The sequence below is a fragment of the Sitophilus oryzae genome, unplaced genomic scaffold (assembly GCF_002938485.1).
Source record: "Sitophilus oryzae breed Bouriz unplaced genomic scaffold, Soryzae_2.0 scaffold_682_pilon_pilon, whole genome shotgun sequence".
NCBI lineage: Eukaryota > Metazoa > Arthropoda > Insecta > Coleoptera > Curculionidae > Sitophilus > Sitophilus oryzae.
The window spans coordinates 5,827,977-5,840,553 of NW_022147287.1; the positions used below are offsets into that span (position 1 = coordinate 5,827,977).

At 34.0% G+C, this 12,577-nt stretch overlaps 1 protein-coding gene across 3 annotated transcripts in view; it reads right to left on the minus strand.

The window, feature by feature from the left end:
* LOC115887912 (protein MTSS 2) overlaps nt 1-12,577 on the minus strand; it is a 94,288-nt gene that overhangs the window by 45,004 nt on the left and 36,707 nt on the right. For all 3 annotated transcript variants that reach the window (XM_030907445.1, XM_030907443.1, XM_030907444.1), the window contains exons 2-3: nt 12,509-12,570; nt 2,076-2,149 (exon numbers count right to left, since the gene is read on the minus strand). In XM_030907445.1, coding sequence (XP_030763305.1) covers nt 2,076-2,149; nt 12,509-12,570 — 136 coding nt within the window. The remainder of the gene's footprint in view (nt 1-2,075; nt 2,150-12,508; nt 12,571-12,577) is intronic.

Consider the following 12,577-nt stretch of genomic DNA (forward strand, 5'->3'; position numbering starts at 1 on the left):
ACTCAAGAAAGGGGAACACACAATAGATCTATAAGGTCGCGGTGATTAACTCCCCTTCTAAACATTCTACATTCTACAACATCAACAAAAATAAACAAGAAGATTAACAATAATAAAAATGAATAGTATACAAACCTCGGAGGAAAGTTTTCATTATTGTCTCGAGATTTAGTTAATCTCTCGACAGTAATGAAACAATTCCCCTCCTCGGTATGTAATATACTATTTATCATCTTTTGTCTCATACGAGAGGTTTTCAGTCATTTTTTTCAGCGTACACAGACGCGTCTGTCATGCTCTATTTCTTCTTCTTCCTTTTATACCGCTCTTCCCAGCAAAACGATGGTGGATGGTAGGTATTCGTTGTATATTTAAACTCGATGAAGTGCAACAATGTTGCCGCAAGACTCCTCGCAAGAGGATAACAGGTGTCATGCTAGAAGGATTCGCTGTAATTCTCATTATAAAGATACGCTTTTGCGAAGATGCAACGTTGCCGGATTTAAGTCAATTTTCAACTCTGGAAAATCGCAGGAAAAAATCTGATAATGGGCGTTTCTCAGGGATTTACGGTCCCTTGTAACCTTGCCAGAAAAAAAAAATATATTAAAAAAAGACTTGAATACAGGATGTTCAAAACATGCACGGCCAAATTTTCCGATCAGAATAAATATGAGAAAAAGTTTTTTTAGCCGACCAGGTATGGTAGGCTATTAGGATCGACAAAAAAAAAGTTTTTTTAATTTCACTCAAAATGAGTTGTTTGGGTCACGACCTAAATACAAAATAGTTTCATGGTGTCTGTCCGTCCGTCTGTAACACGATAACTCAAAAACCGCTAAACGTTTAACAAATTTGGCACAAAAATACTGTGGCACCGGGAAATCTGGCATTTAGTTTTTGGTGGGGGGTGGGGGATTCGTAAGGGGGTATGGGAGGGGTTAAAATTTTAAAAAATCGTAACTCCAAAATTACAGTAGCTAGCGAAACGCGGTTTTCAATTTAAGATTAGGAATAATATTTGCAACAAAATTTGTATGTAATAACATCAAAATCAGTCAAAGTCGCAGTTTTTGAGATAAAATGGGAAAAATTCCTTTACTTTGAAACTAAAAGAACTGCCTACCAACTTTTTATTAGCATATTTTAGTATGGGCGGCTATACGTGCCTGCCGGGGCCAATTTTTTTTGAGACGCACCCGGTATATATTAAAATGTAATTTATTAGCAATCACCTAAAACAATAAAATTAAAAATATTTATAAATAATGAGGTAATAAACATACAAAAAAATATTATAAATGAAATAAATAATTTTTTATTTCATTTTTCAGATTTTTTTTCAGTGCACATTTGCAAACAAAGGCAGTTCTTCCTCTTTGTTCTTACACTGTGCACTTTTAAACACACTGAACGCATCTTGGGCTGAATTGATTGACCCACATATAGCTCTTACCCCTCAACCTCTCCAAAGAGGGTTGAGGGTTCCGGAGGACATTAACCCCCACCCCAAGCTCCATTGTCTCGCCGATATCGCCGGCAGACATTTCTATTTACGTCAAAAATAATCTATTTCGTTTTGCTTCATAATAATAAAAGAAATTAAAAGAAACTGACGTGAAAAAGGCGGAGGACTGAAGAAAAATAGACAAAAAGTTTTTACTGTAACTTTCTAGCTGTCACGTTTAGATAAAAGTATACACAGGGTGTCACAACGAATTTTATAACCTATCCACAAAACATCCCCCTTTAAAACTTCTTCAGTCATGTTAAGAAATGAAAGTAAATAAAAAGCGCCTCTTGTGTTTGTCGACGTACTAAAAATTTCAATTAATGCCTGTATATAGTTTTAACGCACCTTTTAGACCTTAGAAACGCACCTTTTCAATAGCTTTATTTTGTTTGGAGATATTCGCTTTTGAAGAAAATGTTCACTACCATTTTTTCGTGTATTTTTACATTTAAACTTATTATTTTTAAATTTCAATTTTCACTTATTTAAGACTCACCCCTCACCCTGTATATTATTTCTTTTTAAAAAATGTACATTGTTGTATACATGCACATAAACTCACCTCTTGTACTAGTTGCTGAATCTGCTATTTTTTGAAAGGCCTCCAAATAAGCTGTAACTGCCAAAATAGTTGCTCTGAAAAAAAAATTGTTATAAAATAATTTTTAACTTTTTTTTATACTACGGAGTGGTCAGCAATGATTGAACTTAGTTGGCAATACTTTAGGGTTAGGGGGGTTAAAAAGTTATATTATTAGGGGTGAGCCACTTTTGAGACGCACCCGGTATATAAAAGTCGGCAACGCTGAAGCTTAATCACGAGACTAAAAAAAGTTTATTTGATATGATCTATATGTTAGGGTTAAGTAATAAGTTAATGTCGACATTACCCGGTTAATCTCGAGAATAACACACAACAAAACAACCAAAAACATAACCTAACCCAAACATTAACCGGTTAATGTCGACATTAACCGAACATCGGACTTCGAACTTTATCCGTAACATATACAGTATTGGCCAAAAGTGGATGAACCAATACCAATAATTGCGAAGAAAATCAGATTTGAGGTGTTAAATATCAAAATTATTTTATGTACCTTTGTATGTTAAAAGTTTAATACATTCTCACCAAAATACTACAAACAAATATAAATTCTTCTGTTAGTCTTATCATTTATAGATAAGAATTGGCAAATATTCCTTTTTTGTCTTGGACAAAAGTAGATGAACCAAATATTTTTAAAAATTGTTAGTTTCATTTGTTCTGCCTTTATGAACAATTGCGATTTAAAAACATTTGAGCTCTTGTGATATATCATGCCACGTGGAATTAACTTGTCTGCAGATCGTAAGTTGCGAGTAGTGAATGCTTTTAAGGATGCTGCACCAAATCCGTTTTTTATCTGAAAAATAAAAGTGTAATAATCGGTGAGCCACTTTTGATTCGCACCCGGTATAGTTTTTTTAGTTTTCTATATAAGAGCACAATTCAAAGCTACAAATACAATTACGCAATAACTTAACATATTCAACGCATCAGATAAGGGAAGTATATCGAACTATGAAAAGTGTTCATTATGAATCTGTTTTTTTATTATTTACCTTAAATCAGCGATTTCATGCTATATTAAAAACACTTTTATTTGTATACTAACTGACGCATTACTATTATCTATATCTTTCAAGTATATCGTGTAGGAATACGTATCATTATTATCGTGTCAAAATTTGTCAAGCGTCGGAAACTATCGATTTTTCATCCGTGTGTGAGTGTGTGAAAGGAGCAGGGCAGGCAATCTGTCACAAATCCTTTTCGCTTATATGGTGTGGCATAGGTTCGAACCTCAGGCTCTGTAATTAATTTACGAATATCTAATCAGTGAGTTAGTAGGTTATAGTAGGGCAATGGCATTTGGCAATTATTATGATGAAGTGTACACGCCGCCGCCGTTTAGTGACATGTTACACAAACTTTTGCAGGTATATTTTACGAAATAAACTACATATTTGGATATTTTTTATTAGTAATCTAATTCAGATCTAAGAATCAGTAATTTAATATTATTTAAAATATTCTTATGCAGGTCTAGATTTATCAAATTCAAATAATAATAACAAATTCATTTATTGTTTAAAGCTAAGAATAAAGTAATTTTTGTAGAAAATAATCCATACATATTTATATTTCTTGCATGAATGGTCAGTATCCTCTATAGGGATAGCTTATGAGCTTAAGCTTTAGCAATACCCTTAAAACGAAAATTTCACTCCTCCAACTCCTAGTGGATGACATACCAAGAATGTACAACTTTGAGAACACTTGTCTGTAGTATCGAGCAAAAAAAAACAATTGGAAGAAAGAATGCTGCACAGCAGTTAACAGACCATATCATAATGTGGTATACCGATGCTTCCAAAACCTAAGCAGGGACAGGGATAGGATTATCTAGGCCGAAAACTAGACACTCCGAACCAGTGGGCACCTGCACAAGCATCCTTCAGGCAGAAATCTATGTTATTGAAAGATATACAGATTCGCAGAAAAAAATCGTGATTGTTTGGGAAGGCTCGAATATCAATCGCCATTAATGTTTATAGGCATATGGATTAATATATGTTTTGGGTAAATGGTCAGTGTTAATTTTATAAGGGCCAATAATTTTTTTTTCAACCGGTCAACTCAAAATTAAAAATAAAAACCATAAAACAAATTTAAAGGGCGTAAATGTTGTATAATAAAATACAACTAATAATATAAAATAAAAATAATTTAATCTGGGCTCTGCAAATGGACAAATGTTGTATAGCAACAAAAGTCTTGTATAACCTGGCTACCGAGATGACCTACCTGCAATTAAAGAGAAAAATGGTGTGACCAACAATGTTATCAATTATTATTAAAATGAGGTGAATTTAAAATTAAACAGGTACTTGAATAGTTTCTTAATATTCCAACATAAAAGACACATGTTTAAAAACAATAATAATATGCCACAAAGGCATTTAGTCACCTGTAGTCACACAGACTGTTCTCACACAGAGAATGTACCACAGAGGACTACAGAGACTATAACAAAGTCTGTTCTCACATAGAGAATATGCCACACAGGCTAATCACAAAGACTGATCTCACACAGAGAATATGCCACACAGGCAGTCACAAAGACTGTTCTCATACAGAGAATATGCCACACAGGCTAGTCACAAAGACTGTAATCATACAGAGAAAGTGCCATACAGGCAAACTACGCCACACAGGCTAAATATAATGCACAAGGTAATAGACCAAACTACGCTACGGGGGTAACTACTCTTCAAGGCTAATTACGCTACCGAACTAACTACTTCTCAAGACAAGGCTAGCCGCATATTGAAGGCAGCACAGTATAGCACAGTACAGCCGAGAAATAGCAAATCAAAAGGAGGTATCCCCTCATCAGAAGCAAAAAAACGAAAAGGGAAAACTGTTTAAAATATCACATAAAATATAATGGTTCAGAGAATACTCCAGTATTTAGCAAATATGTCTATTATAAACCGTCGACGTTCAAATGTCATTTTAACAGAACGTGTAACCTGTTGTACGATTTAGTGAATGAGTACGAATAAGTCGTAAGAATTTATGAAAACTGATTCATACGAACAAATTTTCTTACCAATTCGCTCCCACTGTAGCCGCCATTTTAGTAAGCAGCGGGCTTGGTCGTGTTGTCTTACCCTAATTGCGTTCAGGTTGGGTTCGGTTTAAAAAGAGTGCCGATTTAAAATTTCATTAAAGGTATCAGGGAGCGAGCTTTGCTTCTCCAAAAGTAAAATTAGTATTTACGATACCGCGACTACGGCCTAGGGCGGGAATTTTCGAACAGATTCAATTAGGCAACGCGGGAAATGGGGCTTAGGGCGCGATTGTGATCGGAAAATGCTTTTTGTTTACGTTTTCGCTAAATTCGTGTTTAGAATAGGGTGGTGTGGAGTAAAGGCCTAATTACAATTATATTTAGAAAATATGCTTAACTTCTTCCTATATTGATTTTTTGTTTCTTCTAGATCAACTAACATTTAAACTTAATTTATGATAATGTTAAAATTCGTTTATAAAGTTATAAATAAAACTATATACAGTAGATATGTGTGTTACCGGAAGAGGAAACACTTTTTTATTATTGACATTTTCAGAATAAATGCATTCTTATAAAAATGTATGTTTATATACAGGGTGTCCGGAAATTAATGCAACAAAATTTGGTCATAGATTCTTCAAACAAAAATAGGTGACCCGTATTTTTTATTTTTGGCCAGTGGCCTCCCTTTTCGGATTTACAGCCCCCTGAATTTCGCCCCTAAAAAGAGTTTTTTTTAATATCTCAGGGCCCTGTTGGACGAAAGTCACTAAATTTCGTACACGTTGTTTTACCATAAAATTACATTTTTTGATGCTATTAACTTTTTTTTATTTTCATGAGTGGCGTCCTTACGGTATTTAAACTAAATATTATTGAAGAACTTTTTATTTTTAGTGGCGTACCACTGTTTTTTTTAAATAAAAATTATTTTTAAAATCCACATTCAATTTGGAGCAAATTTGATCTCTTGATTTTTTTTGGTACGACGCACCGTTTTCGCGTAAAAAAATACAAACCATTTTCATACATGACCAAATCGCTAAAATTTTAATGTAAATTTTCATAGCAAAATTTAAAAAACGACAATTTAGGGTTTTGGACATTTTGGTTCGCACTTAGGTAATAAAAACAAGATTTTGGAAAATAAAAAATTATTTTAAACTTAAGTTTGCTGTTTTAAAAATTTTGCCATTGAAATTTACGGTAAAATTTTAGCGATTTAGTCATGTATGAAAATGGATTTTATTTTTTTACGCGAAAACGGTGCGTCGTACCAAAAAAGCATTTTTTTCTTCAATAATATTTAGTTTAAATACCGTAGGGACGCCACTGATGAAAATTAAAAAAAAGTTAACAGCATCAAAACAACGTGTACCAAATTTAGTGATTTTCGTCCAACAGGGCCCTGAGATATTAAAAAAAAACTCTTTTTAGGGGCGAAATTCAGGGGGCTATAAATCCTAATAGGGGGGCTACTCGCAAAAAATAAAAAATACGAGTCACCTATTTTTTTTCAAGAATCTATGACCAAATTTTGTTGCATTAATTTCCGGACACCCTGTATAGATACATTCGGGTCAGAATGTTCTACGACGTTGTCCGATGCGACTTCCACCTTATGCGATTTTCCCATTGATCTTCGGTCAGATTTTTCTCGCTCATCGATCTTCTTATTCCTTCCATCCATGTTTTCTCGGGACGTCCCCTTTTTCGTTTACTAGGTGGTATCCAATGATATACTTGTTTTGGAATTCTTTCACTGTGCATTCTCTGAACGTGGCCGTACCATATTAATTGTTGTTCTATATCATTCATGATTGTTCTTTCTATTCCCATCTGTCGTTTAATGTCTTCATTTCTGATTTTTTCCTTCCGTAAAATTCTCATTGCTCTTCTAATTGCGTCCATTTCTGCTGTCTCTAATGAGAGATAAAAAAAATTACTTGTTCTATAAAAGGATTAATTCCGTTTATATCTTTCCAAATTTCCATACCGTTTTGGAGATTATTAAAAATATTGGAAATAGGAGTTCCTAAAAATCAACAGGCGTTTAATGATAATATAATTTCGTTTTCACTCTTTGGCAGATTTTTATTGATTTTAATTAATGTTATATTTTCTGCTGTTTTAAAATGTTAAAGAAGCACAACATTTATTTAATTCAATGCTACGGAAAGGGTGATAATAGTTATAGGAACCTTGATACGCATGTAGAGCTCGTAAGTAACTAAAAAATAATTCTCCTAAATGGTAAATGATGAAATTCTCTAAATTTATGTCGAAATTTGTTGATTGTCGTTTTTGATATCCATACTGCAGATTTTGAAGATTATTTTAAAAAATCTTCTCCAGAATCACTCGTTCTATAAACGCATCAATTCGGCTAATTGGGGATTTTTCTATTAATATCACAGCTCGAAAAAACGAAAAAAAAAATAAACGCATGGAAGAAGAAGTTTATCAGTCCATCTCGGTAGGTAACTTACCTATCGTAATTTGGGAGATTTAAATCTATTGACAAGATCTCTTACCTGGTTCTTCAATTTTGTCCACCCCTTTTTTATTGTAAGCATGCATTCTTTTCCCTTCCTATATGTAATGGCTGGTAGCATCAATCGATCGAATATTGTTTTTTGAATCGTTTTTTCAGACTTGATTATAAAACTCTACGAATTTTTTGATGCTAATTTGATTCTTCGGTTAATTTTTGAAAGTAGTTAACCGGAGATGCATATCATTTGACACAAGTATTCATTCTCCATTCTTAGGAGGCCTTTAAATGTGGTCTACCTTTGATCTAGTTTTATACATAGGCCTACTTCAACCAATTTCTTGGTATATGTGATTGTTTCTCAGTCTTCAATCTCTCTGAAGGTGTCGTCATAAGATATAACCGGTAAACCTGACAAAGTTTTACTAAACAATTCACATTGCTAGACGTGTTACATAGTTCTAAACTCGGCGGTCTCATTTCCTGTCCATGTAATATGTCACTAGAGATATTGGATTGAAACATTCTTTAGATGTCTTTCTTCTTATTTATTTGCACGGATGATTTTTCTTATTTTTATTCATACAACTGTTATCTGTATATATTTTTATTCATACAATCTGTTATCTGTCGCACTGAAGAACATGACTCATTATTAATAAAAGACTGAAAACGGCGCGGCGCTTATGTTACCGTGTTTCATTTTGCTAGTTGCATACATTCAGTTGGTTTAGACATCTTTCGTTGATCTTGTAAACATTAGATGTCTATAAAATTATAACCAGTTTTTCTAAGTTTTTTTTAAGTATATAATATGTTTACAATTGCATAGGTTACGAAATATTCTGATGTATCAAAAACGACATGATATAGATGGTGGGCCAGGCAGTGAATATTACGTAGAAATAAAAGGCGTGCCTGTAAAACTATATTGAAAGAATGAGTTTTGGAAGTAAATTTATTCAATATTTTCAGAAAACTTTCCTACTTCAGTTTAATGCGCTTTCGTCTTCATTATTCAGCCAAAATGAACATAAAGTTGAACTTTAACTGAAAGTATGAATATAGTGGTCAGTTTCACTGAAAATGTCTTCTCACGCTTATTATTTTTTCAGTAACCCAACAATCGTGTTCAGTATCACTTCTGGCCACTAAGCTTAAAAATTGGCACGGGCCGGAACTGGTTGCAGTAAAGGGAGAAAACATCCCTAAAGAGGCGACCATCACGGTCTTAAGACACCACCTACCTGCTGAACCTTATCCAGGGTCAGAACTTAAATGTAAGGACATCGAGTTGGCGAGTCATTAACTCGAGAGAGGAGGGTCATGGTCAGGTCCTCACAATATAAATTGACCTCAAATCCAAGGAGGAAATAGAGAAAGAGGTACATATTCTCCATTATAGATACGCTATATCAGGTCTAAGGAGGGACCAAATTAAAGAGGTGAAGAAAATGGAGACAGATCCTGCCGGAGGCAAGCTTCTCGACTGTGAAGGACACGGAGGGCCAAACTCCAACCGTGGAAGGGTGTGTACCCTCGGAGGAAGAACAGCTGTTGTCAGAGAAGGATGGGAAATACCCTGTCCCCTCTACAACAAGGGTATGATGGGTTATAGACTGTGTAATGACTCAAGGAAAGGGGCACAATAGATCTTTACGGTCGCAGTGATTAATCCCCCCTCTCACTTATTCTACAATCTACATCACTTCTGGCCTCATTAATGGCGTATTTACACCTTATTTAACGACGAAATCGGTATATTCGTTGTTTTTAGATCATATAATAACCCCATATCCATAAAAAATGAATCTTCCCATCTTCAAATAAATTTAGAAATTTCTTTTTGCAAAGAATATTAATTTTGTTCTTAAGTAGCTTTTATAGTGGCTTTTACATATCCTAAAATATGTTGTTGGTTTCAATAGCAAACTCTTTTTGGAAAGAGAAAGATTTTTTTATAAATTAGTCTCCACGTCGAAATAACAGTCGTATATTTAGCTACAATGAATTAAAATTATTTTATAATACATTTATCAACACTCATAAATCCACTTAAAAAACCGTAGTATAATAAACATTATAGTTACGAAAGTTTGTTTCTGGATGAAACTATTCCAATAAAACGCTTCCAATTTATATACGATGTGGGAATACAGAAAGAAAACTGTGTTTAATTTCCATGTAACATATATGACACAGGTTTAAACGTGTTAATTATTATCAACGAGACGCAAATTAATTAAATTCTCTTCTGCCAGTGAATTATTGTTCGCCATTGAAACGTTAGTATTATGTAGGTGCGCTCACAGCCGAACCGTATATACGCTTTTATTCGGTGCAACACAATAGGAGTTTAACTAATTATAATTTATTATATGCGCTAATACAATAAACTGATGCTCGATTATTTTTGTGGCCGGCCCCTAACAAATTTCAGGACATTGTTTAACCTTGCCGCAACAATATGCTAGTGTTGTTGTTTTTTAATTAACGATCTGTTGCACATACACTTTGTTTTATGCAAACAAAATATCGATTTTTCTATAATTGAAAATCTTCTGGGATCCATGCCTAAGCGATGTCTGAAAGTAATTAAGAATAAGGGTTATTACACTAAGTACTAGTAAATTATAAGTTAATTTTTCAGTTTTTGTTAACATAAGATTTTTTTTATTAAATATATATTTTGTTCATCTACTTTTGTCGAATAGTTTTTTCAATTTAAATTTTTTGCTACCTTATTAAAGCACATTTTAAAAAAACAATGCTATTTATTTTTATAGCACTGACACTAGACTTCAAGTAAATATAGCTCAAATTTTAATTTTAAATATATTAGGAAAAACCCATTATTTTAACAAAGTTCATCCACTTATGGCCAATACTGTACATTAAATTTATGTGTTTAAAAGAAAATGTTTTTCTTCTTAACTCTTGTTCCATTCTTGAATGATTGCCATTTTACACTTAACAACTTACATCCTGAGTATTCTAACATTGCAGACATAATACAGGGTGGTCCAAACTGTATTCCGGAAACTTCGGCAGCATATTCTACAGATAAAAATAAGTAAAAAAAGTTCGTATAAATGTATGTCCTAAAATGCTTAGTTTCCGAGATACAGGGTGTAGAAGTTTCATTTTTATTTCGATTTTTTCCAAATAATTTTTGAAGTAACGTCAATATTTGGATGAAAACTGGTGTCTGGGAGTTTTTTGACATTAGAAATTTGATTTTGATGACAATATGACCCCTACTAACAGAGAGCGCCACCTTTTCAGTCTAATTTCAGTCTAATAACTATTTAGTCAACATGTTTAATTTATTTCAATAATGACAGGTATTGATAACCAAGAGACCTTTTTTACGTAAAAAACGTAGTAAATGTATATTTTTTCACTCAGCAGTTTTATACAGGTACGGACGAAAAGTTATTACTCTTCAAACCAGTTAAAAAATATTTAGGTGGCGCCCGCTACTAGTAGGAGTTGACATCAATATCAAATTTTTCATGTCAAAAAACTACCAGACACCAATTTTCATCCTAATATTGACGTTACTTCAGAAATTATTTGGAAAATATTTAAATAAAAATGAAGAAGTTTCATTTTCACACCCTGTATCTCCGAAACCAAGCATTTTAGGACATACATTTATACGAACTTTTTTACTTATTTTTAAGTTGCCGAAGTTTCCGGAATACAGTTCGGACCACCCTGTATATAACAAATAATTCACATGATGGCTATTACTTGAATACCTTCTTGAATAAAATATAGTAAAATATACATGAATAAGTACATAAAATCATTATCAAACTGATTGTAGCTATTAAGTTAATTAGAATTCGTAAATACTTAATTATGCATAATTGAGTAAATTATAGCCTTTCGGGATTTGAGAGAAATTTGACGTTAGACTTTAATTCTATTAATATAACATGTACCGTACGATTGTAAATGAATATAATTTTGCAGGTCATGAAAGCACCTGATAATTTCACATCAAACGAAAAAAAGTTCTTTTTTGTAAAATATTTAGAACAAGAAAATTGTAAATAATTTTAGAAAATGTATTTTTAAAAATCAAAGTATTCATTACAATATTTTTTAATCCCCCCAAAAATATCTATTAGAATTAGAATTAGAATAAGTGGGAGGGGGGTTAATCTCTGCGACCTTAGAGATCTATTGTGTCCCCCTTTCTTGAGTTATAACTCATCATACAGTCCCAGGACTTCCTACGGAGACCCGTGTCCCTCACAGTCGAGGAGCTACGACCCAGGCCGGGTAGACGAAACGGTAGCTTGTGTCGCTTGTTGGGTTTAGAGGTGGGAGGTAGGCTCCCGACCCTTGAAGGAGGTGGTAGCTTGTATGCCTCATGCGGAGGATGGTCTCACGTAAGTGTCAGCCACCTCTCCTGTAGTTCTCTTTGGGTTTTGCCCCTTGGAACTTTCATTGCTAGGGGGTTTCCCCACAGCTTCACCGGTGATGTTTTTATTACTATTATTATCAGATCTCATAGTGTTCCTATGAGTCGCTAGGGACAGTCGGTCCACTTCTACAGAGCCCCGCATGTAGAAATAAGGGGTAAAATACAATGGGGTGCCCCCCGGTGCCCCAAGGTTGAGGCTGTCCGTAGCCCCGCCCGGTATCGTTATATGTCTTTGTGCAATTTCCTGGCCACGACACTACAGTCAGGGACAAGACGATGAGTGAGATGCTTCTTAGACCAAGCCAAGTGCTAGAGGGGATTCCCCCCAGCACCTGACCAGGAGCTTCCCCACCAACGACAAGGTCTTGCATCTCCTAGAGGAAGCCAAAAAAATATCTGTAGCGATAGGATTATTTATTGTAACACTAGTAAGTACTTACCTCAGTGATGAATGTAGTTTTGTGGCTTTGGCAATAAGATCCTCCCATAAAGGCATGCCGTTCTGTAAC